This window comes from Rhinolophus ferrumequinum, chromosome 11 (genome assembly GCF_004115265.2).
Source record: "Rhinolophus ferrumequinum isolate MPI-CBG mRhiFer1 chromosome 11, mRhiFer1_v1.p, whole genome shotgun sequence".
Classification (NCBI taxonomy): Eukaryota; Metazoa; Chordata; class Mammalia; order Chiroptera; family Rhinolophidae; genus Rhinolophus; species Rhinolophus ferrumequinum.
In genome coordinates this window covers 48,417,081-48,441,646 of record NC_046294.1, presented here as the reverse complement: position 1 = coordinate 48,441,646, position 24,566 = coordinate 48,417,081, and the positions used below count along the sequence as shown (strand labels likewise).

Below are 24,566 nucleotides of genomic sequence, written 5' to 3'. Positions count from 1 at the left end.
TGGGAGACTGCACAGCAGCACACACACTAGAGGGAGAGCACAGCTGCAGAGCTAGAGGGAGCCAGGGGCCAGGCCTGCTCTCCTGTCCTAGCTGTGTTACCTTGGGCAGGTCATTTTACCTTTGAACCTCAGGCTGTGAAATCTGTGAAATAGGGTCATATTTATCACGAGGGGTTGTTGTCAGGGTTAGAAACAATATAAATGACATGTCTTGTTCAATGCCTGAAACATGGAAAAGGTAACATAAATGGTAGTGGTTATTCCTTCCCAGGGTGAGAATCCTCCTTGATGGAAGGAAGCCAACACCTGCTTGCACAGCCCCAGGGATGGGGGAGTTTGTCCCCTCTAGGGGTGGCTCTGCCTAGAAAACCTCCTTCCCTAGATGCAGCTGAGACCTGTCCCAGTTCTGTCTCTGGAGCCACACACAGTACATGCTACTCTGTGGCCATGGGACAGCTCTGTGGCATCTCCCCCAAAGAATCTTAAGAAATCTTACGGGTAACATGGTGCTTGCCTGCTTTGCAGGAGAAAGGCTCTGGAAGTCTCCAGCCTGATTCAAAGGTGTATATGTGTATTTTAATTCAGGCTTGCATAAATCACAGAAACCTTTTCCCCCTCCCTGTGACTTTGGAACATATGGATTGTAACCTCCTGAGACTGCTTTTTTCTTGGGTGAACTTTCCTAATTCCTTTGAACATTCCTCATAGAGGCAAATGGGAGAACAGGGTTCTGGTCCCAAATCCATTACTTCAGGGCAAGTCACTTCTATTCAATGAGCCTCTAGTTCCCCATTTGTAAAATGAAGAAAATACTATTTCATAGGTTTACAATTAAGATTAGCTTGGAAAAGTAACATGAAAGTTTGGAGTTTGGAAGTTCCGGTGGTAAATATTAAGTGCGTACTTTTAAAAATCATTTTTGAAAAAGCAGTTAGTAGGCATGCCCATCTGGTGTTGCCCCTTAGTTTTATAAAACCTCCAAAGGAAATTATTCCAGAAAGTCAATGCCATTCCTGGTTTCACAATAACGGCAAATAAGGTGGGGGATGCCCTCTTAAATTCATAAAGTGAAGCCTCAGGGTTTGACTTAATCTGCGAAGAGTCTATTAAGGTCCAGGCCCATTCACTTACTTTATTCTGCAGTTGGAACCAAGGCCCAGAGAAAGCCCAGCAGATCAGTGGTAGAGGCTGAATCTAAGTCGCCCAACATCCAGCACACTTATAGCCCCAGTGCTCACTGCCAGAGGAGGACGGTGAAGGGAAGATAGTCTCTGGGCCAGACTAGATACACGCAGGACGAGGATTCAGCAAATCTTTCTCAGGCACCTTCTATGTGTGGGCCACTACCTCTGGGCAAGCACTCTTACCGCTCCCCCACTGGCCCAGGGTCATTCATGGAATGGTTGGTTGGTCAGCCTTGGTGAAGGCCTAGGCTGACACTGTTTTGCTCATCCCTCTATCCCTGGTGTTTGGTACAAAGACTTGGCAAAAAGCAGGACCTTAGCAAATATTTTTGAATGAATGATGAATCAGTGAGCATTTATTGAGCACTATGTACCAGGTCTTGTGGTAGGAGAAAATCTATTTAATACAAGCCTGCAAGGCTGATATTATATCCCCATTTTACAAGTGAGGAGATAAAGGCTGAAAGAGTTGGACTGACTCGCTCAAGGCCTCGCAATGAATTGGTGGTGGAGCTGAGACTGGAGCCCAGCCTGGCTACCTCTGGCCTGGGCTCTAGGTATTGACCCACAACTCTCAGGGACCTGGGCCTCCATCCACCTGTTCTCTTGCCCCAGGCCTTCCCTGATAGTAACTGAGGACCCTGCAGAAGGGCTGACTTTTGAATGGCCTCAAGGAGACCAGAAATAGCAAGCTTGGTCTCCTAGTTTACACATAGCTCTAGATTAAATCTGATTCAAGCATAGCTCTGATTCTATCACCTTCATGTACAATAATCTAGGCTAACTCAGTGTAAACAACCTGGGTTCAAGTTCCATCTTCCCAACTTCTGGCCATGTGGCCTTGAGCAATTTACTTGGGTCTCTCCAGGCCTCACTCACTTTCCTGTTTTGCCTGACTACACTTCTGAGAACAGGTGTCAGAGATGCCAACTTCTGATAAAACTATGGGGCAATCTAGTTCACCCTCTACACAGCCCTGTGGCTCCAGAAGAGGGATTTTCATTCTTCTAAGGACTCCAAGAGAGGCAGATACCCCTCCTGCCAGATGGTCTGCAGAGCAGGAAGGTACTGGGGTCGTGCGGTGGTGGGTGTGGGGGCTGCCTGGATGAGCATCTTCATTGGCAGATGAGGCAGCCCAAGCTCACTTAGCCAATTAGAGGCAGGCAGAGTGGACCGGCATCCAGAGCTCCTGATTCCCAGACAAGGGCTTCCTCTGCCCCTGCTGCCTCCTCTACTTTTCCTAATGGATCGTCTGCACCTGTTTCTTTATAACCCAAAGAACCCTTCGTGATCCAGAGATTCTAGTCCTACTGTGTGACCTTCAGAAAGTCTCCAGTCCTCTATGGGCACTATTCACCCCATCCATAAAATGGGGGCCCTGCCTTTAACGACCTAACTGTTCCCTTCCTGCAGAGTCCATGCTCTTTGACTTGAATGCCCTGTAGCAGAGAGCTGTTCTTTTTCTTTAAAGGGGAACTAGACACTCCCCCCGCCCCCCAACAACAGTCAGGCACCTGTGATCTGCTGTGATAAGACTTGCTAATGCTGGCTCCCTTGGTGCCTATCTGCCCGGCCCATTTGCTCGGGAGAGAGGGGTGTTGGAGGACCGAGATGAAGCGAAAACCGGAACTCTCCTACTGTCACAGGCATACTGACCCCTTATCATTGTAAAAACTTCACTCTGAACGTCCACGACCCCCCAGCCCGCACAAACACTGCAGCCGCAAAAGCCAGCAGGAGGTAGGGGCTGCTTGTGCGCGTGCGTCGGCGCAGAGCCCTCTCCCGCCCACGTGCGCGCCCCCGATCGGAGGCGCGCGCCTCGGCAGGCTGGCGGGAAAGCGCGCGGGAAGCCCCCGGCTGGCTCCCAGTGTGGGGGAGGGAGGACAGGAGGCGTTTGGAACGTGCCACTCTAGGGAAGGACGGGGGGATTTTCGTGCTCTGCTAATGTTCCTGCCCCTCCTATTCGCCGACCGATCCGTTAATTCCCCCCGTCCCCGCCACGATAGGGAGCCCCACGCCGCGGCCACGGGACCTGGAACCCGGCTCTGGCCTAAGCTGTCCCCTCCGCCGCCGGAGTGGGGCGCTGCGCCTCGCGGTGGGGCCGGAAATTCCCGCGGCCTGAGTGGAGGAGCTGAAGCTGAGAGCGCGGCACCGCCTTCACCTCCCCGGGCTGGGTGGGGGCGTCAGGCCCAGCGAGGGCCGGGCTGCCTGAGTGGGGGCGGGGGACCGCGTCTGTGAGGAGCCCCGGAGCCGACGGCTGGCGGGGAGCCGGACGACGCGGCTGCTCCTCGAGAGCCGACCGGCGAGCTGGGAGACTGAGCCCCAGCTCTCGGGCCCCCGCCCCCTCGCGGTCTCCGCCTCCTTCCCTCACACACCCCCCAGGCCGCCAGAGCCCCAGGCTTTCCCGGCGCTCCTCCTCCTCCTCTTCACACTCGCCCTCCGACCCGGGTCCTCCTGCCGCCTGCCGGCCTTGTTCCCTCCCGGGCTAGTCCTCGTTCTCAGGCTCTCCTTTCACACACACACGCGCCGGCTGGGCCGTCCCCTCCCGTCGGCCCTCCTTCTCCTCGTCTTAGCTAACGCCGCCGTCGGTGGAGGATTGATGTCCCTTCAGCATCATGCAGCCGCCGCCGAGGAAGGTGAGGGTGCAGCAGGGGGGCTTCGGGGCTCGGGGAGGATGCGTCCAAGGAACGCGGCTGGGGCGACCGCTGCGCCCCCTCCCCCTTTCCTCAACCGGCCGTGACCGTCGTCGCCTCTGGCTTGTCACTGAGATTCCGCCGGTTCTAGGCGGGGGGGCACGGGTGTGAGGTGACTTTCCGACGGAGGGGTGGCTGAGGTTCGTCCCTTCCAGTACGCGAGAGACCCCCGACATTTCAGAGGAGTTTCGGGTGTGCATTTGTGTGTGTGCGCGCGCATGGCAGTGCTGCTCGCTGCAAAGTGCATTCTCGGGGCTGCACCAAGGGGAGGCGGGGGAGCCCCTGCAGCTTTGCAGAGCCTTGTGCTTGTGTGATTGTTTAGTCTGCACCAGGTTTGAGCCCTCCAGCTGCCTGTCGCCACCCTCGCCCATTTTGCAAATTTGCAGGGAATTTGTTTTTAGCCCAGCCTTAAGGTTTGGCCTGCTTTTCCCACGGGGCGGGCCGAAAAGAAGTTGGAATAGTCATCTCCCCCCCCCATCCCAGGGGAAAACAAGAAATTAAGCATTGACCAGTCAGTCCTGCCTTTCTCTGTCCCCCACCCTATTCCTGCCCCGTCCCTCCGGGTAGGGGGCCAGGAGGCGGTGATGCTGTCCTCAGGAGAGTGAAAACCGGGCAGTGCGTGGCGGGTGCACCGCGATCTGGATTTGGGGTGGGAGTGACGGGTGCTCCGGGCTTGTCAGCAGCTTTACTGCTGCACTTTCTGAGAACTGTTTCACAGCCCTCTTCACGTTTCCCAGGGGCTGAGTCTGTGTCCTTGTCTTTTTAATCCTGCAGATAGTTACTGAGTGTCTACTCTGGGCGCTGGGTGGAGGAGGCTGTTCTATCCTCCCCTCGTGGGCAAACGTTTGTTGAATATCTAACTCACTCGTGTCTGCCTCCTCCTCTTTCTTTCTTAATCCGGGTTTCTTCAGTTAAGTAAGTCTTTTTTCTTTAAAAAACGTACCCCGACCCCTCCGGGTAGCCTCACTCCGGCGGTGGGGATTCCAGGCCCACTGTAACCTGGAATCCTGGGGTCCCGGCCTGGCGGGCGAGGCACTGGCCAGCTTGCATTTGCTATTCTGGCTCTTTAAAGTGGAGCCGCGGCGGGGACCGGCTTGCTGGGGTGGCTTAGAAGCACTGCATATGCTGGAAGGTCACTTTTGCTTTCTCCTTTGTGAGAAAGATTGTGATTTGATGCGCTGTCAGCGAGTGGAGGGCATCATCCAGAGACAGTGTGCTTTCTTGCAGCCATTATGGAATAATTTATGTAGTCCGTTCATGCATATAATTTCATGATTGTGTAAATTTCAGTCATTAGATATTAGGCATTCTTATGCTCCCTTCTCCGGGCTACACTCTGCTCAGTACTTCTGGTGGTTAATATCTTTGAATCCTTTTTGGAAGAAACAGAAGACAGACTCTTTTAAAACTCTAGGAAGACCTAGATATGTACTGAGCTTGTGCATGAAATTGAATGACTAGCAGTTTATTTTGCACCTCTTTAATCTGTAATTTTTACACTTGTGTACTTAGATTTAGCCTCTGTTTCAGGTTATTTGGCTAATTTTTTTTCATACTGAGTATCTTCAGTAAACAAAATTAGGTGGCTAATAATGGATTTCTAGTTTCCAGGGGAGAGGTGCGCAAGAGGTGTATATTCTGACAAGTATTAAGTATTTTCCTTAAGCAGTTTTTTTTGTTTGTTTTTTGTTAAAGTTGCAGTAAGGCCTTCATAAATATATGGTGTATTTTAGGTGAAAGTTACACAAGAACTGAAAAACATTCAAGTTGAGCAGATGACAAAACTTCAAGCCAAACATCAAGCAGAATGTGATTTGCTTGAAGATATGAGGTAAGGTTATAGTAAATAGTTTGAGAACTTCTGTATCTCTGTTTCAAAGAAGCTTTGAGTTACCAAGCCCCAGGAACTGATGATGGAATTTCCTTTTGGATTTCCTGCTTTAAGGCTGTTAGAGCTTTGACTCAGCTAGAAATTATAACTGGAACTAACACAATACAAACTTTTTTTCCTTTAGTGGGGGAACCTATAACTTACACATACTATTATGAAAAAACAAGGGTCTTAAAAGTTTATCTGTCAAATTATAATCATTGAAGTTGAAATTCTTATTTAAATAATCTTTTTACTGAATTATAACATTTATTGACCTTATCGATTTCACACTGATTTTTAAACTAACTCCTCTGGTTAATGGTTAATATCTAGGGGTGAGCCGGTCAACCTGAGATGATTATATACTAGCGTTATTTGTTGGAGCATGACAGACACAACTTTATCTTTGAACATTAAATTTAGTGAGAAATGTGTTTATCATTAAAATTACCTCTGTTCATAATCAAGAAAACTTTGAATTTAGACATTATGCCAATTGTGAAAATTGGTATCTTTCTTTATAGAGGGAAGCATGACTCATTTTACTGAAAGAAATACCACCATTTTATTTAACAATTCTACAATACAACCCGACAGTTTAACAAACATATTTTGGTAAAGGATGGACAGTGATTTGCATGTTGAAACAGTAGCTGCAATTCTTCTTTCCCTTTAGTAATACATCTGTCAAATTGGAATTGGGTCCGTAAACCTCATCAGTTGCCTGTTTTTCCTGTGGTGCACAACTTCATGTTGGTTTCATGAAAAATGTTATAATAAAATTATATGTGTTTGGATAGCTGAATTGTTTGTAGCTCAAAGATTTTAATTTGAAGAGTTCCTTTTTCCTCCCTGATACTTAATTTAGGTACTATTTATGAGTATTTCTACTGTATACCTATATATTCAGGGTTTATAATAAGGCATATAAATTTAGTCTCGTCCAATCTTGGATATACCAAGATCATTGTTTTTTTGACTGAAAAGTACTCTATTTTAATTCTGTATTTCTTTTTGTTTTTCTGTGGCCATAGGGAAATTTTTAGACTTAAATAATTTCCTGTACAAGATACGTGAAACACTTCATATGGTTGAAAATTCAAAGTTTTTAACATCTATTAAGTGTACAAAGGTGTTTTAGTAGAAATCTCTAGATGAAAGTAATAAATTTTCAGCAGCAGTTTAGAAAGGCAAAACTAGTATGTAAGTGAAGATCCTCTCTGTGGGGTGTGGGTGATCAGTGGTTATTAAGTCCTATTGATTATGTCTTATAAAGACTTCTGGTTTACCTTCTTTTCTTTTTCCTCTATTGCCTGTACTTTGGTACAGGAGCTTATGGTCAAATATATTGACACACAGTCACTGTTAAGTTGATGCAGGTTGTTGCTCCTCTGCTATTAAGTTGTTTGTATTCTAGCTGACCCTATAACATTTTACTTGTATTATTGCAGTAATATCCTAATTATTGCAGTGGTGTTCTCATATTTTCTACGCCCTACCCGCACCCAATCCCTCCTTTAGTCTGTCTTTCACATTGTTACCACTTAGCATTAGAAAAAACATTTAGGGGCCCCAGGCCCGGGCGGTTGGGGCTCCATTCTCCTGGCTCCAAGGGCTGCTGCTTCGATTCCCGCATGGGCCAGTGGGCTCAGCCACGGGGTTGCCGGTTCGATTCCTCGAGTCCCGCAGGGGATGGTGGGCTGCGCCCCCTGCAGCTAGCAATGGTGGCTGGACCTGGAGCTCAGCTGTGCCCTCCGCGGCTAGGACCGAGGGGACGAGGGCTTGGGGCTGGACAGCACCCTCCGCGGCTGAGATTGGGGGGACGTTTTTTGGAGAGGAGTCCTGGAAGTGCACACTGTTCCCCAATAAAGTCCTGTTGCCCTTCCCCAATAAAATCTTTAAAAAAAAAACAAAAACGTTTATTTTATATATATACACACACACACACACACACACATATATAAGTGTATATATGTATATGTATGTGTACACACACACACACACACACACACACACACACACACATCAGTTTCTTTGTGGCCTTCTGGGTAAAGACCAAACACCTTGTCATAGCATACGTGACCCTCTGCGACCCAGCTGCAAGTGTCCTTTCCTGGCTTTATTAGTGCCATTTCATGCCCATGCATCCTTCCTCCTTATTCTCCCTGCCCTGGCCACTTAGGACTTCTGATTATCTAATTGTGCTCTCTGCATTCATGCCTTTCTTGTGCTGTTCTCTGTGCCTGTTGATACCCTTCCTCCCATTTATTCTCTTGGAAAATTCTGGTTATCACTAAGTTTGCAAATTTGTTGTTCTCTGTGATCATAAAGAATGTTGATTTTCCACGTGCTTCTGGCTTCCCCCTTCATCTGAATTCCTGAAGTTGGGCTAATTCTTACTCATTTTTCTATCTTTATACCCTTTATTTAGGCGGGCAGAATTTTTAAATAAATGTAACTGGTTATATTTAACTGCACCTTATTTATTTTTAGGTGAAATATTTTATAAGCTCCATTTGTAGGGGTCGTAGTGGTATCTGTTGACCTTGTGTTATACTTTGATTCACGTGGACACGTTTCGATTTACTACGTTAGTTGATGTAGAGTATATCTGTACTTATGTATAATTTGTAAATACAGAGCTTATTGGTGCTCCCAGGATTAATGGATATTTTATTATTTTAAAGGAGTCAGTGTGTTCTTCTTTTGTATTAAATTAGTGGACTGAATCCCTTCAGTCCTATATAGTTGTGAGCAGAATACTGTATTACCTCCTAAAACATGAGTTTAAGTTTCTGATTTGCTTTTTTTTTCCCAATGATAATGATGAATTGGAAGTTGGTATTCATGATAACGTCAGTTGCTTGAGGAAGATGGTGGTCTGGCTTTTCTCGTCTGTTTTAGCAAGTGGAATGACTTTCTAAAAATTCATTAGAAATCTCTGAACTTACGTTTTTAGATGTATTATGTTGTAAAAGATGTTGCCCGTTTTTCCTTTTTTGAGGCTCCCACCGTGCTCCTCCCCAAAACACCACAGACAGCACTCCTTCCCACTGATGCCCCCCCAACAATGGTATGCTCAATTTGAGTTAGTATGAATTCACTCAAAAAAGTGCAAATAGCTTTTTATTCTTAATATAAAGAAATTAGTAGGAGAAAAGTTTTTATGACTTTAAAAATAAGTTTAAAAAAAGACCACAGCGCATTAAACTGTAAGTAGAAGAATTGTGTGCGGGGTTACTGTTAGTTCCCACCCCTCTCCCCCTACTCATCTTCTGGAATTTTGAAGGGAGGAGACCAAGTATGATACCTTTGCTCTCTTGCCATTCTACAGTTCATTTCTTCCAGGGGTGCACATGGAAGCTGATGTGCTTTGAGTAAAGTATGGGAAGGAGAGTAAGTCATTTGTTGTCAGTCAGGGACATTCCATACTTCGGGGAGATTTTATACTGAAGTGTTTCCTGTTGACTTTTGCTGTCAGCAGTAGACAAGCACACTTTACTTTCTTTTAAATTTATTATTATTACTTTTTCGCTCTTTGCTTTTTAAGGCTGCTTATAAGTAAATTTTTAAGTACTACAGCCTATGTATTACTTAATAGTGTTAAGTATTTAGTGTTGTTTATTTGTATAATGTGCTAAGTAGAGTCAGTAAAGAAAGTTCTTTGCAAGGGCTTAATCTAAAGACCTACCTTTGTAGCACACATTTTTAGGATACATTATATAATATGGAAAAATCATGGAATTTTAGGGGCAAGTGGCTACTATCACATTTGTTGATTTTTATAGATGAAAATGGAAACTGAGGCACAGCGAGGTGAAGTGAATCATATTGAGGAGGTTCCTAAGCTATTTCTCCTAATTTCTAGACTAGTGCACTTTCCCCTATATTTGTATTTCCCAAGCTTTTAACCAAGGAACTCATTATGGATCTCATCATTTTTGGAAATATTTTGCCAATCCTAAAGTGCATTCTAGCTAATAACTTGTTTTCTTATTTTTTACTTTTCATACGATGAGGTGTCAGTTAGCTGTGGTGTCAGTATTTTAAAACTACTAACATGAAACCAGTCAAAGGCAAAGATACCTAAAACTTCACCTCAGAGAAGGCTGAGTGTATGGTTTCTCACAGATGTTCTGAAAAATTGAAACTGGTTCGAGAATCACCTGCCCTTCCTTTGTAGATACCTGGAGGTCTACAAAGGTCTGACCTCAAGTGAGGCATTACTGTACTAGATGATGCCTTCTGCAAACTGTGGGTTCGTGGGAGTCACTGGGGATTGGGTTCTGAAAGCTCAATGGATGCTCTGAGACTTTTATGTCCAGGAAGGAGCCTCAGAGATATTCTGGTCTAGAGGATTTTTAAAAAACAGGTTTTTTGAGGTATAATTCACATATCATACAATTAACGCATTTACAGTTTTTAGTGTATTCATAGGGTGGTACAACCATCAACACACTTTAGCTTTAGAATGGTTTTGTCCTGCCTAAAAGAAACTGTACCTATTAGCAGTCACTTCCCATCACCTTCTCCAGCCTTAAGCAATTACATTCTCTCTCTCTAGAAATGAAATCTATATAAATGGGATCATACAATATGTAGTCTCTTGTGAGTGGCTTTTAGCATAATATTGTCAAGGTTCATCCGTGTGAATAGCCTCAGTACTTCAGTTCCTTTCTTATTGCTGAATACGATTCCGTTGTATGGATGTGCCACATTTTATTAATCCATGCATCAGTTGATGGACTGTTTGGGTATTATTAATAATGCTCCTTTGAACATTCATGTACAGATTTTTGTGTGGACTTATGTTTTCATTTATCTTGGCTATATACCTAGTAGTGGAATTGCTGGTTCATATGGAACTTCTATGTTTAACTTTTTAAGGAACTTTCGAACTGTTATTCAAAGTGGCTAGCTACACCATTTTATATTCCCGCTGGCAATCTTCTTAGGAGAAATGTCTATTCAAATCCTTTGCCCATTTTTAAATTGGGTTGTTTGTCTTTTTCTTATTGAGCTGTAAGATATACCTATATCTTATCAGATATATGATTTGCAAATATGTGCAGTATTTGCAGTATTTTTCCTGCTTTGTGGAAGAATCACCTAAGATGATTCTTATGTGCACTACATTTTGAAAACAACTTAGGTGGTGGGAAGAATGACTTTGAAGGTAGACCAGAGATTGAAACCCAGCTTTGCCACTTACTAGCTGGGTAATCTTGGACAGGTTACTAAGGTTCTCTGAGCCTCATATTTCATGTAGACAAAACAAGTTTAATGCCTACCTTTTTGCTTTTCTGTAAGAGTTAAATGAGATAATGTGAAATGTCCAGTATGGTAGGTATTCGGCATTGGTAGCTACTAGTAGTAGAATTGAAGGATATTGTCTTATCCAAGGTAACAAAGGAAGTTACTGTGTTTCATTAATTCTAAGAGAAGCACATTATTACACTTCGGAAATCTAGATACATCTTACAATTGCTTTGTCCATGAAGCAGTTGTCGTTGTCTCTTCATGCATAGAATTTGCAGAATAGGTATCAGTGGGCTTGGAATAAAATCCCAGAGATAATGGTTGGAATATAAACCTTGGATCACCTGGGCTTTTGATGGCACAGCATATAATATTGTATAGAAAAACATGGGTGTCAATGAGTGATTCAAAAATTGATTCAGAAGAGTTCAACTCTGAATGTGACCAGTTTATGAATACATACCAATTTATTTTGTTTATCTTTTTAAAATTATGTACAGGAGTAATACATGCTAAAAATCTGACTAAATACGTTTAAAAGAGCTCTTTCAATAAGTGTAAATAAAAATTGTGATAGGGCATTGTATCAATTTAATTGGTAGCGTGTTTTCATAGTGAATAATGTATCTTGCAATCAGTGACGTTTCAGATATGACAAATACTAGAAGTAGCCGATCAGGTACTGGACCCCAGTCTTTTTTCATTCACTCAACAATGATTATTGCTTCTCAATCCAGTGTTCTTTCAAATTAGAACTTAATAATTATGTAAATCATGAGATGAATTTTTTAAAAACAGGGCTATAAAGAGAAAGATCAAGTAGGACCATACTTAATGTTTCTTTGAGAGAGAGAAAGAAAGATTACTTGATTTTAAAATTAAAAGGTAACATGGAACTTCAACTGACTAAATGAATTAAAATTTTAAATATATACTTCCACATTATGGTCAGTTAGGGAGAAGGAAACTAAGAATAAGAGATACAAACTAGGCAGAGAAGGAATCGTGGTTTGAGACAATCTGTTTCATAAAACTTTTTGTCATAGACCACTGCTTACTTGAGTTAAGTCAGGGTTTTAGTAATACCTCTTACTGCTATTTCATGATTTATGAGCTCATAAACCATTGTTCATAGATCCTTATCTGCTCCTAAAATTTGAAGATTTGTTTCTGAATGGGATAGCCATTGCAGCCCACTGCAGAAGTTGTTTTATGATGTTTAGACTTGAATGGAGGATACTTTCATGAGCCAGATGGAATTAATCAAAGGACTAATAATGAAAGTTACCCACCACTTGGGTTAAGAATAGTGGTGTTGAAGAATTTTTGTGTGCACTATTCCTTGATTTGGTCTTCATAGCCACACCCAGGTATATAAGTATGAGATGGTGAAGGTGATCTGTGTGGTAGGGTAGCTGTGATACGCTGGAAAGAGCACTAGTTTAGAGACGTATAATCTGGGTACAAATTCTTTAGTTCTTAATCTCTTATTAAGTGTGTGACTTTGGCCATAAGTCATCCAAACTTATCCGAGCCTCATGTTTCTCATCTCTAAAATGGTAATGATTGTAATACCTATGGGATTATTTTGGTTTAATAAAGTAATGCATAGAAGCTCACTACTTTTGAATTTAGTGGTTTTGGTCAGGAGTACCGTGTTTCCCCAAAAATAAGACCTAGCCGGATCATCAGCTCTAATGCGTCTTTTGGAGCCAAAATTAATATAAGACCTAGTCTTATTTTACTATAATATAAGACCTGGTCTTATTTTACTATGAGACTGGGTATGATATAATGTAATATAATATAATACCGGGTCTTATATTAATTTTGGCTCCAAAAGACGCATTAGAGCTGATGGTCCGGCTAGGTCTTATTTCGGGGAAACACGGTAGGTTTTTGTATTTGCCATAGGTAAAGGGCCAATGACCCAGGGGCCTCTTAGGATTCTCCTTTTAGGAATACAGGAGTGGTTAGATACCTTGCCACTTTTGGTCTTCTGGTAATTTGGAGAGAGGGGGTCTAAGGTCCGTCCAGGCAGTTGTATTTTTGCTGATCTCCTTTTACTTCTCAGGTGAAAGCACTAATTAAGTAGTGCGGTGGCTAAACTGAAATCAAGGAAGGACAAATAAGAGCTAGAAGTACTTCTCGCTGAATAATTTGTCCTTTAATAATTGAGGATTGGCAATTCAGTCTTGAAAGTATAAAGTATGAAACCTTTTACCTGAGAAGGCCTGTGGTAATAATGTTGATGTTTTTCTTTGTAAATTCTTTGAATGTTCATTTGAATCCCACAGATGTCGTTCTGTTTTGTTGGTGTCAGCCTTCAGGAATGATCTGCTGCATAAGCAAGAGTTAGTTTAAGTCTGATTTGTCCTGTTGGCTCTTCAGTGACTAATTTGGGAACTAAGCATAGAAACTTCTAACCCTCTTCCTTTGTTCCATTGCTGCAGATTTCCTGTCATGTGCTGGTCGGGACTAACTTAGTAGAACCTCGCTGATATTTTCATTTCATTCTATTGTGTCCTTGCAGTATTCCTCGGTCAGGCTTTATTTTAGCATTCCATTCGGTCTCCTTTTTGGCATTCATGTATGAGTGTCTTGTCATCCAGATGTTTTCTGTTTTGCAAACTTTGCAATAATTCCAATTCAAAAAGAAAATGTTATTTCTGGTGTTATGAAAAGTGTTACCATGTCTGTGGTCCCACAGGAAACAATTGGGAGTATATGTCCCTTGATTATATTTTAGTGGTATTTATTTTTCCTCCATTGGTGGCTAGAGAATGGGGGCAAGAGGCAGAGACTTTCTATTGTATACCTTTTTTGGTATGTTTTGAATTTTTGAACTATGTGAATATTCCCTACTCTCAAAACTAAAATAAAATGATTCAGTATTGGCAACATTTTATTGCCTGTCTGTTAAACATAACATATTGTAAAAATTTATATTAGTTAACGCTAAAATGTCATTTTTGGCTTTTAATTGGTTTTTAGTGAAGTTATTTTTATCACTAATAGATTTTGCAGTTTATTTCTAGTATGTACAAGTATTAGAAATTCTTGATTTATAAACTTTCCTTCATAAAATGACTGAGTTTAGTTTGGAGTTGGGGAAATAGGCTGTGTGCTACTATGTTTCTTTCTGTGTTGTGGAATTGTTTTATCCCCACACATACAAGGTGGTTAGATTCCTGTCCAGCCTCATTTTATTTTATCTTTTTTACGTTTTTACATCAAAGCCATCATTAAAAATATTGTTTTGTGGTAAAATGTATTTTGCTTCCATGGGGAATTGTTTTGTTTGTTTTACTAAAGGGTATTTTATATAATAATTTCCCCAGCTATATTGAACTAATTGAATATTTTTAGTATTCTATTTTCTTCTCTTGCATTTTCAGCTCTACCTTTTTCTGTTTTCAAGTGGTTGTTCTAGGTGTTACACCATGCATCTTTAATTTATCACTGTATACTTAGAGTTAATATTATACCACTCCACATAAGATACTTAAAACAGTTCAATTACTCCTTCCCAGACTTTGTGCTGTATACTTTATAAACCTCATAATACAATGTTAGTTGTGGTTTAAACACAGTTATCTTTTGAATAGATTAAGAGAAGGAAAAAAGTCTTTTATATTTACCAATTTTAGCTCTCTTCTTTCCTTCCTGAGACTAACACATAGGTTTGAGTTTCCATCTGGTATCATTTCCTTTTGGGCTGAAGAACTTCCTTCATCATTTCTAGTGCAGTTTTGCTGGTACAGTTCTCTTAGCTTTCATTTATCTGAAAGTGTCTTTCTTTCATCCTTATTTTTGGAATATCATTTTTGCTAGATACAGAATTCTGGGTTGACAGTTGGTCACTCCATTATCTTCTGGCCTTCATTGTTTCTGATAGAATTTAGCTATTATTTATTTACTTGTTCTCTAATATGTAATGTGCCTCCCTCCCTCCCCATAGCTTTTCTCCTCTTTATTTTTGGTTTTCTGCAGTTTGAATGTGATGTGACTGATGTGGTATCTTTGTAATTATCTTGCTTGGAGTTCACTGAGCTTTTTGGATCATAGGTGATGTTTTTCAACAGACCTGAGAATTTTTGGGCCATTATTGCTTCACGTATTTTTTTTCTGCTCCATTCTCTCTTCTTTCCTTTTCAGACTCCAGTTACACTTATGTTACACTGTTTGATAATAATCTGTGTTCTTCAGATTGGATAATTTGTACTGATCTTTTTCCTGGCTCATTGGTCCTGTCTTCTGTAGTTTTCAGTCTACTTTTAAGCCCATCCAGTAAAGTTTGCATTTCTCATCTGTACCTGTGAGTGCTAGAATGTATGTATAATAGCTGCTCTAAAGCTCTTGCATGCTGTTTCCAACTTTGGAGTCATCTCATGGTCTGTTTCTGTTGAACACTTCTGCGATTATGAGGCACACGTTCCTGCTTATTTGAATATCTAGTAACTTATTATTATTTGGACATTGTGGATGACATTATAGGAAGTCTCAATTGTGTTGTCTTTCTTTAAAGAATGTTGAATTTTAGGGTTTCAACGGAAAGCCTGAGTGCCCAGGCTGTGCAGCAGTATCTCGGCTCTGGCTGAACTGGAATTCCAATGTCTCGCAGCCTTGTGCAGCGTCTGGTATCTGTTCAGCTCTCGGGCCTGCAGCAGTGACTCTGCTAGGCCTCAGAGCGTCTCATCCTGGCTTATGTGTAGCCTAGTACTCAGCCAGGGGTGCTCAAGGAACCCCCATGTAGATTTCTGGCACCACCCCTTCTGCATTGTTGCCTCCTTTCCAGTACCCTGTCCTATGAATTCTAGCCACTCCTGTAGCCCAGAGCTCCGATCTCTGCGTCTCAATTCACTGCAGCCATCGTGCGTGGCTTAGGCTCCACTTCCCTGTGGGAAGGTGTGCCGGGCTGAGAGCTGGAGCGAACGTGGTTCACACCTCTTGTGCTGCCAGTTGTTTTGTCTCTGAAAACAGTAGAGTTATATATTTTGTCCAGTTTTATAGATGTTACTCAAGGAGGGCTAGTCTGGTACGAGTTACTTCATCATGGCTAGAAGCGGAAGTCTACTTCTCAGATGTACTGGAGGAAGATATTTAACTGTCTTTATATATATAACTAATATGTATTTATGCATATTTGATATGTACATAATCTTACTCCTTTGCTTTTGGATATATAAATTTGTAAATTTCATATATAAATGTATGTATGCTGTAGCACAGAAAGATTTTTTAAATCTTTAAGATATAATTCATATACCATGTAATTCACTCATATAAAGTGTATAGTTCAGTGGCTTTTAGTATATTCAGAGTTGCGAATCTATTATCACAATCAATTTTAGAACATTTTCATTATCACAAAAAGAAACCCTGTTTCCCTTAGCCATCATCCTTTCCCTCTCCCTCTATTTGCCCAGCCCTAGGCAACCACTGATCTATTTTCTTTAAAGGATTTTTTTAAATTAAATTTTTTATTGGGAATATTGGGGTACAGTGTGTTTTTCCAGGACCCATCAGCTCCAAGTCAATTCGTTGTTTTCACTCTAGTTGTGGAGGGTGCAGCTCACAGTGGCCCATGTGGGAATCGAACCGGCAACATTGGTGTTATGAGCACTGCGCCCTAACCAACTGAGCCAACCGGCCAACCCCAATGATCTACTTTCCATCGATTTACTCATTTTGGACTTTTCATATAAATGGAATCATACAACATGTGGTCTGTTGTGACTGGGTTCTTTCACTTAGCATGTTTTCAAGGTTCGTCAATGTTGTAGCATCTATGACTACATCATTCCTTTTTATTGCCAAGTAATATTCCATTGTTTGGATAAATCACATTCCATTAATCTATCCGTTGATGGACATTTGGGTTGTTTTGCTTTTGGCTATTATGCATAACATTTCTGTGAGCATTCCTGTATAAGCTTTTTCATGTACATGTGTTTACATGTGTTTTCATTTCTCTTGGGTATATACCAGCGAGTAGAATTTCTTTTTTTCTTTTTCTTTCTTTTTTTTTCAATTTTGGGGAAAGGGAACAGGACTTTATTGGGGAACAGTGTGTACTTCCAGGACTTTTTCCAAGTCAAGTCAGTGTCCTTTCAATCTTAGTTGTGGAGGGCACAGCTCAGCTCCAGGTCCAGTTGCCATTGTTAGTTGCAGGGGCGCAGCCCACCATCCCTTGCGGGACTCGAGAAATTGAACTGGCAACCTTGTGGTTGAGAGCCCACTGGCCCATGTGGGAATCGAACCGGCAGCCTTCAGAGTTAGGAGCATGGAGCTCTAACTGCCTGAGCCTCCGGGCCGGCCCAGTATTTCCATTTTAGAGATGAGAGACTGAGGTTCAGAGTGGTTAAGTGACTTGCCCAGGATCAGAGAACAAAGAAATGGAAGAACTGGGTTTGAACCTGGGTTTATGCCTATCTTTAAAATTTAAGTTCTTAACTGACTCTGAGTGGTGAACACACAATGGGATTTATAGATGATGTAATACAGAATTGTACACCTGAAGTGTATGTAATTTTACTAACAATTGTCACCCCAATAAATTAAAAAAAAAATTTAAGTTCTTTCTCTCACTGAAAACTGTCTCTATAGGTATATGATATAGCAGTTGAAATCAAGCGAAATTTTCATAGTATTTCCAAGCAGTGAGAGAGCCTATGTAGATAGATATTTTCTCAGCCTTTATTAGGTCTTGGCAGGAATCCATTGAACATAGAAACATCTTTTCCCTGGTTTTAATAGCTGTAGTGGGTTTTCTTGAAAATAGAAGACAGCTGTCTTTCACTCAGGCTTTTTTTAAATAATTGGGGGCACAGCATTTTCAGTGCCCACTACGTCCAGACATTGTGGATGGAGCATAGTATCTTGTTTCAAGAACTACTGCTTAGAATAGATACCAAAGACGAGGTGTAAGATTCAGTGCCTTGCAGATCTCTGAGTCGGGCTGATTAGTACAGGACTGGAAGAAGATCCAAAGTCTGCAGTTTCATGTTTTTTCAGATTCAGGATTGTTGAAACATTGTGTGAAACACTGAATTTTTAGGGATCTCTTGGCTCCTCTGATAATTATATCTGGCATTTAGGTTATATTTTGTGATATTTCCATGGCCGAAAATGCCCTTGTCTTTTTTGTTGTAAGTTAAGACCAGACAGTTTTGTGGTAACTGTGTAAAGTATACGAATTTTCTGAAGAGCGCTAAAGTCTTGTTATGTAGCAAGGCTTTTTTCTGGCCACCTAATTATGTTTATTTTTTAACTTTTTGGCAATGTACATAAAGTAAGATATACTCCACAAATAGCTTAGAATCAGCTCATATTGGATGGTAGAAATGTATGTAATCTCACTATACTTTATATTAGTTAGTAAACTCACTTTAATAGAAAAAAGCTCTCCATGTTTGAAACCAGTAGGTTACAGAAGTTATTGAGATTCTTCTTACCTAGAAGATAAATTGCTGTCAGCCAATTATATTGTTTCATTTTGTATAGCTATATGCATAAAGACATATTCTTCGGAGGAGACATGATAATCCCAAGTTTACTTTCAGGAAAATAACCAGATTTTCAAAGTTCTGTTAGTATAAAAAATATAAAAGATTAATAGTAACAAATTATAAAACTTTGTTAAACTTTTTAAAATGGCTTTGATAGTGGCCTTGTTAATGTGGTATCTTTTGTCATTGAGCTGGATCTAGTCTTGATATGTTAGTGCTCAGGTATTGAAATTTCGTCTTCAAACTTCCTATGTGTTATACATCAGTATCATTTTAAGGAAGGAGAAAGCAAGGAAATAGACCTCAGTGTTTAATTTTATGTGAGTAATTCTGCCAGGCCAAAGGCTGTGAAAGATTTATGATGTATCTTTTAAATGTACAGTGTAATTCACGGATAAGGAATAAGATGTATCTTGCACTAAAGATGTTTAAAGACAAATCATGTAGTAAAAAATTGTGTTAACTTTCATTTGCATCCTGTAGAAATAGCAAAAATTTTCATTTGATTAAAATGTTTGATATGTGTTGTCTGCCATGATCTCAAAGGAATGTGTGTCCCACTTTAATAAAAGATTATCTGACTAATGAATGTGTCTCCCACTCTTTTCCTGGCAAAGAAAACTTGGCATGTTAAAATGAGTCTTAAACATGATTAGCATAGATGAAAACATTTAAAGTCGTGGTGTTCAAAGGTGAACTTGATTATGGATCTCCTGACAAGATGATTTTGGCAAGTTGATTAATATTGATAAGTCTTAATGGAAAGTAACTTTTTTATAGTCATGCACTGCGTGATGATGTTTGGGTCAATGATGTACAAAGGTGGTCCCACAAGATTGTAATGGAGCTGAAAAATTTCTGTTGCCTAGTGATGTTGTAATGTTGTAGCGTAATACATTACTTACGTGTTTGTGGTGGTGCTGGTGTAAACAAACCTATTGCACTGCCAGATGTATAAAAGTACGGCACATATAATTATGTACAGTACATCACACTTGATAATGATAATAAATGACGATGTTACTGGTTTATGTATTTACTATACTATATTTGTTATCATTATTTTAGAGTGTACTCTTTCTACTTATAAAAAAAGTTCGTTTTAAAACAGTATGCTGTATTACGCACAGCAGCCTCATACATCTCGTGTTTGCCATGTGTCTTGATTACATTATTTTCTCTTGTGCTTGATTTAATCTCATGTTGTCCTGTGCAGTAACGTGTTGTAAGGCTTGGAGCCCAGGAGCAAATAGGCTGTCCTATGTAGCGTAGGTGTGCAGTAGCTATGCCATCGAGCTTTGTGCACGAACACTCGGAGAGGTTCGCAGACTGTCGATATTGCCTAACAACACATTTCTTCAGAATATATCCCTATTGTTAAGGGGTGTGTGACTGTACTTGAAAATACAGTTTAGACCCCTTTTTCCTCAGGTCTTTTTGTGTGTGTGCCATGATATCAACACTTTTGAAAAGTGAGAGGACATAGTAATCTATCATCATGCAATTTTTACTAAAATGACCTAAATACTACTTAAAGGATGTTATGTTAAAAAGCATTGGAAGAGTTCTGTGACTCTTCATCTCAGGGCCTACTCATGACAAGGTTGGATTTCAATTTCTTTGTGATAAAATTGTTTCTTTTCGGGTAACTCAGTTTGATGACATTTTAAAAATTTATAGTGCATCAAGAGCTGAAAGGAAAAGAAGTATAAAGATGTCCCATTAAAATAAGTCAGTTTGTCAACACATGTAACTGGAGAAAAGCAGCTCTGTTTAGAGTGCATTTGCTAAGTCTGAGAGGTGACACTCCTTTGTGGGAGGCAGGGAGGGCGCTGGGCAAGGACGGTTATGTGATGAGGAAGATGTAGAGCTTTTTCAGATTCCTGAATATTGCCGTCGGACTGTGAGAACACTGTCTTCTTTGAAATCTTTTGAATTCCCAGAATTAAATATAGCTTATTTAAATGTAGGTGCCAACAATGCATTGTATAAGTAAGATTCACCTGTGTACTTTACAACATTACAGATGCTTTAGGTCCTACTCTTAAATTCAGAGTTGGTAGATTTGGGGAGAGGCCTGGACACTCAGGCTGTTTCCATGTCATGACTGTTGTGAATAACGCCGCAAGGAGTCAGGGTGTGCAGATATCTCTTAAAGATGGTGATTTCGTTTCCTTCAGGTATATACCCAGAAGTGGGAATACTGAATCCTCTATTGTAGTTCTATTTCTAATTTTTTGAGACATATGCTTACTGTATTCCATATGGCTGTACCAACTTACATTCCCACCAGCAGTGCCTAAGGTGCCCCTTCCTTGTCATTGGACAACATTGATATTTCTTGTCTTTTTGGTAATTGCCATTCTAACAGGTGTGAAGTAATATCTCATTGTGGTTGATTTATGTTTTCGTGATGATTAGTGATCTTGAGCATCTTTTCATGTTACCTGTGGGCCATTTGTTTATCTTCTTTGAAAAACTGTTTGGGTCCTCTGCCCGTCTTTAATTGGATTGTTTATTTGTTTAGATTTATTTATTTATTTACTCATTTGCTCACTCACTCTTGGGCTCATTCTTATATATTTTGGATATTAACCCCTTATTTATTTATTTATTTATTTACTCTTGAGCTTTTTGAGTTCCTTGTATGTTTTGAATTTTTTTCCCTCTTCTTCAGCCTCCCCGCCACCCCCAGTTCAAGCCGTTGTTTCTCAGTCTAGTTGTGTAGGACACAGCTCCCTGGCCCACGCTGGTATTATGAGCCTTGCGCTCCCCCCCACCCCCCAGCTGAGGCAGTCGGTCGCCAGTCATAGATCGGCTGCTCACAGCAGCTCAAGGCAGCTCTCGCCGGCTGCCACGCTGGCCACCAGCCGATCATGGCAGCACAACAGCCCGCAGCAGCTCATGCCAACCTCTGGCTGCTCACGGAAGCCCAGCTCCAGGAAGAGCCGTTGTTCACAATTTTGGCTGTAGAGGGTGCAGTTTACTGGTCCAGGTGAGAATTGAACTGGCAACCTCGGTGTTAGGAGGAGCACGGCGCTCCAACCACCTGAGCCACTGGGCGGGCTCTATGTTTTGAATATTAACTCCTTATCAGATATATGGTGTGCAAATATTTTCTCCCAATTCTTTTCATTTTGTTAATTGTTTCTTTTGCTGTGCAGAAGCTTTTTAGTTTGATGTGGTCCCACTTGTTTATTTTTGCTTTTTATCATATTCAAAAAAATTGTTGCCAAGACCAATGTCAAGAAGCTTTTGCTCTATATTTTCTTCTAGGACTTTTATGGTTTCAGGTCTTCCATGTAAGTCTTTAATCCATTTCAAGTTAATTTTGTGAGTGGTATACGATAGGGGTCCAGTTTTATTCTTTTGTATGTGAATATTCAGTTTTTCCAATACCATTTATTGAACACACTATCCTTTCCCCACTGAGTGTTCTTGGCTCCCTTGTCAAATATTAGTTGATTATATATGCATGAGTTTATTTCTGGGCTTTTTATTCTGTTCCATTGATCTTCTTTTATGCCAGTATCATAATACTGTTTTGATTACTATAGCTTTGTAATATAGTTTGGAAGCCTCCAGCTTTGTTATTCTTTCTCAAAATTGCTTTGGCTCTTCAGGATCTTTTGTGTTTTCATACAAATTTTAGGATTTTTAAAAATTTCTGTGAAAAATGCCTTTGGAATTTTGATAAAGATTACATTGAAACTGTAGACTTTGGATACAGCTTAACAACATTAATTCTTCTGATCTATAAACACGAGGTATCTTTTCATTTATTTGTGTCTTGTTCAGTTTCTTTCACTGATGTCTTAGTTTTCAGTATTCAGATCTTTCACCTCCTTGGTTAAATTCATGATGTTAGATTTTGCCAAATATTTTTTTTTTCACATGTGTGGAAATGATCGTAAGTCTTTTCTCTTTTCTTCTGTGGTGAGTTATATTGATTAGTTTTTGGATGTTGAACCAAATACTTGCATTCCTCAGATAAATCCAACTTGGTCATTATACCGGGGGTGCCAGAAAAAGGGGTGCCAAAAACATGTATACACTTATTACGAGATGTTATCTTAAAATGTGTAAACATTTTTGGGCACCCTTGGCACCCTCTGTATATTATCCTTTCTATATAATGCTGAATTTGATTTGATAATATTTGGTTAAGGGCTTTACATCTGTGTTTATAAAGCATGTTGGCTATAGACTTTTTTTGTTGTTGTTGCTTTTGGTGACGTCTTTTCAAGTTTTGGCTGAGGGGTAGTACTGGCCTCATAAAATGAGTTGGATACTGTTCCTTTTCTTCTCTACTTTCTGGAAGAGTTTATGTATGATAGTATTTCTTCCTTAAATGTTTGACAGAACTAACCAGTAAAGCCATTTGGGCCTGGAGTTTTGTGGAAAGGCCCAATCAGTTGAAGGCATGAATAGAACAAAAGACTGGCCTTATCTGAGTAAGAAGTAATTCTGCAGCAGATGGTCTTTGGACTTGAACTGCATCATTGGCTCCTTCCCGAGTCTCCATCCTGATGGCCTTTGATTTAAATCGCAACATTGGCTTTTCTCTGGGTCTCCAGCCTATTATCGACCCTGCAGATTTTAGACTTGTCAGCCTCCATAATCATGTGAGCCAATTCCTTAAAATAAATCTCTTTTTATACATATACACATCATATTAGTTCTGTTTCTCTGTAGAACCCTGGCCTCTGTAGAACAGTGGTCTTTTGTGACTGGCTTTTTTTTCACTTAGCATACGGTTTTTGAGATTCATCCATGTTGTAATATATATCAGTATGTGTTACTTTTTATGGCTGAATAATATTCCATTTTATGAATATATCACATTTTGTTTATCCATTGATTTGTTGATGGACGTTTGGGTTATTTCCACTTTTTGCCTTTTATGAATAATGCTATGAACTTTTGTCTGCACCCTTTGTTTTTATAATAATATCTATTTTCAGTACTTTTGAGTAGTGTATACTGAGTAGAATAGTTCATCATATAGTAATTCAGTTGTGAAATTTTTGAGGAAGTATCAAGCTGTTTTCCACAGCAGTGCACCAGTTTTTGTATTCTCACCAGCAATGTATGACGGTTCATATTTTTCCACATCCTGGCCAGTATTTGTTCTTTTCCATGTTTGTTTTTTTTTTTTCCCCCCAAAGCCGTCTTGGTGTGAAGTAATATCTCACTGTGGTTTTGATTTGCATTTTCCTAATGACTAATGATGTTGAACATCTTTCTGTGTGCTTATTGGCTATTTGTATATTTTCTTTGGAGAAATGTATATTTAATACTTTTGACCAGTTTTAAATTGGACTGTTTGTCTCTTTGCTGTAGATTAGTAAGATTTTTCTATATAGTGTGGATATTAGACCCTTATCAGATATATGATTTGCAAAATATTCTTCCATTCTGTTGTCTTTTCATATTCTTAATAATGTCCTCCGATGCACAGACATTTTTAATTTTGATGAAGTCCGTTTTACTTATTTTTTTGTTGTTGTTAATTGTGCTTTTGGTGTTCTAAGAATCTGTTACCAAATCCAAGGTCATGAAGATTTGTTCCTATGCTTTCCTTTAAGAGTTTCATAGTTTTTAATTTCAAAGACATTAGGTCTTTGATCCATTTTGAGTTAAGTTTTATATTTAGAATGAGATAGGGGCCCAACTTCATTATTTTGTATGTGGAAATCCAGTTGTGCTAATGGCATTTATTGAAGAGAATATTCTTTTCTTTTTTAATGATCTTGGCATCCTTGTTAAAAATCAGTTGGCCATAAATGTTTTGGTTTGTTTCTGGACCATCAATCCTATTCCATTGAAATATATTGTAAACCAACTAGACCTAACAGACATAAACAGAAAACCTCACCAACAAAGCAGAATATACATTGTTGTCAAGTGCACATAGACTATTCTCCAGGATAGATCATAAGTTGGGTCATAAAGAATTATCAGTAAATTTAAAGTGATTTTAATTATACAAAGTATCTTCTTTGACCACAGTAGAATGAAGCTATAGAAATTAACAGAAAGAAAA

General features: G+C 40.3%; 1 protein-coding gene across 4 annotated transcripts in view; it reads left to right on the top strand.

Moving 5' to 3' along the window:
* The first annotated feature begins 3,304 nt into the window (after window positions 1-3,304).
* Window positions 3,305-24,566, top strand: part of FCHSD2 (FCH and double SH3 domains 2) — a 220,281-nt gene continuing 199,019 nt past the window's right edge. For all 4 annotated transcript variants that reach the window (XM_033120312.1, XM_033120314.1, XM_033120313.1 and 1 more), the window contains exons 1-2: window positions 3,305-3,820; window positions 5,611-5,708. In XM_033120312.1, the coding sequence (XP_032976203.1) occupies window positions 3,800-3,820; window positions 5,611-5,708 (119 nt within the window). In that variant the 5' untranslated portion in view covers window positions 3,305-3,799. The remainder of the gene's footprint in view (window positions 3,821-5,610; window positions 5,709-24,566) is intronic.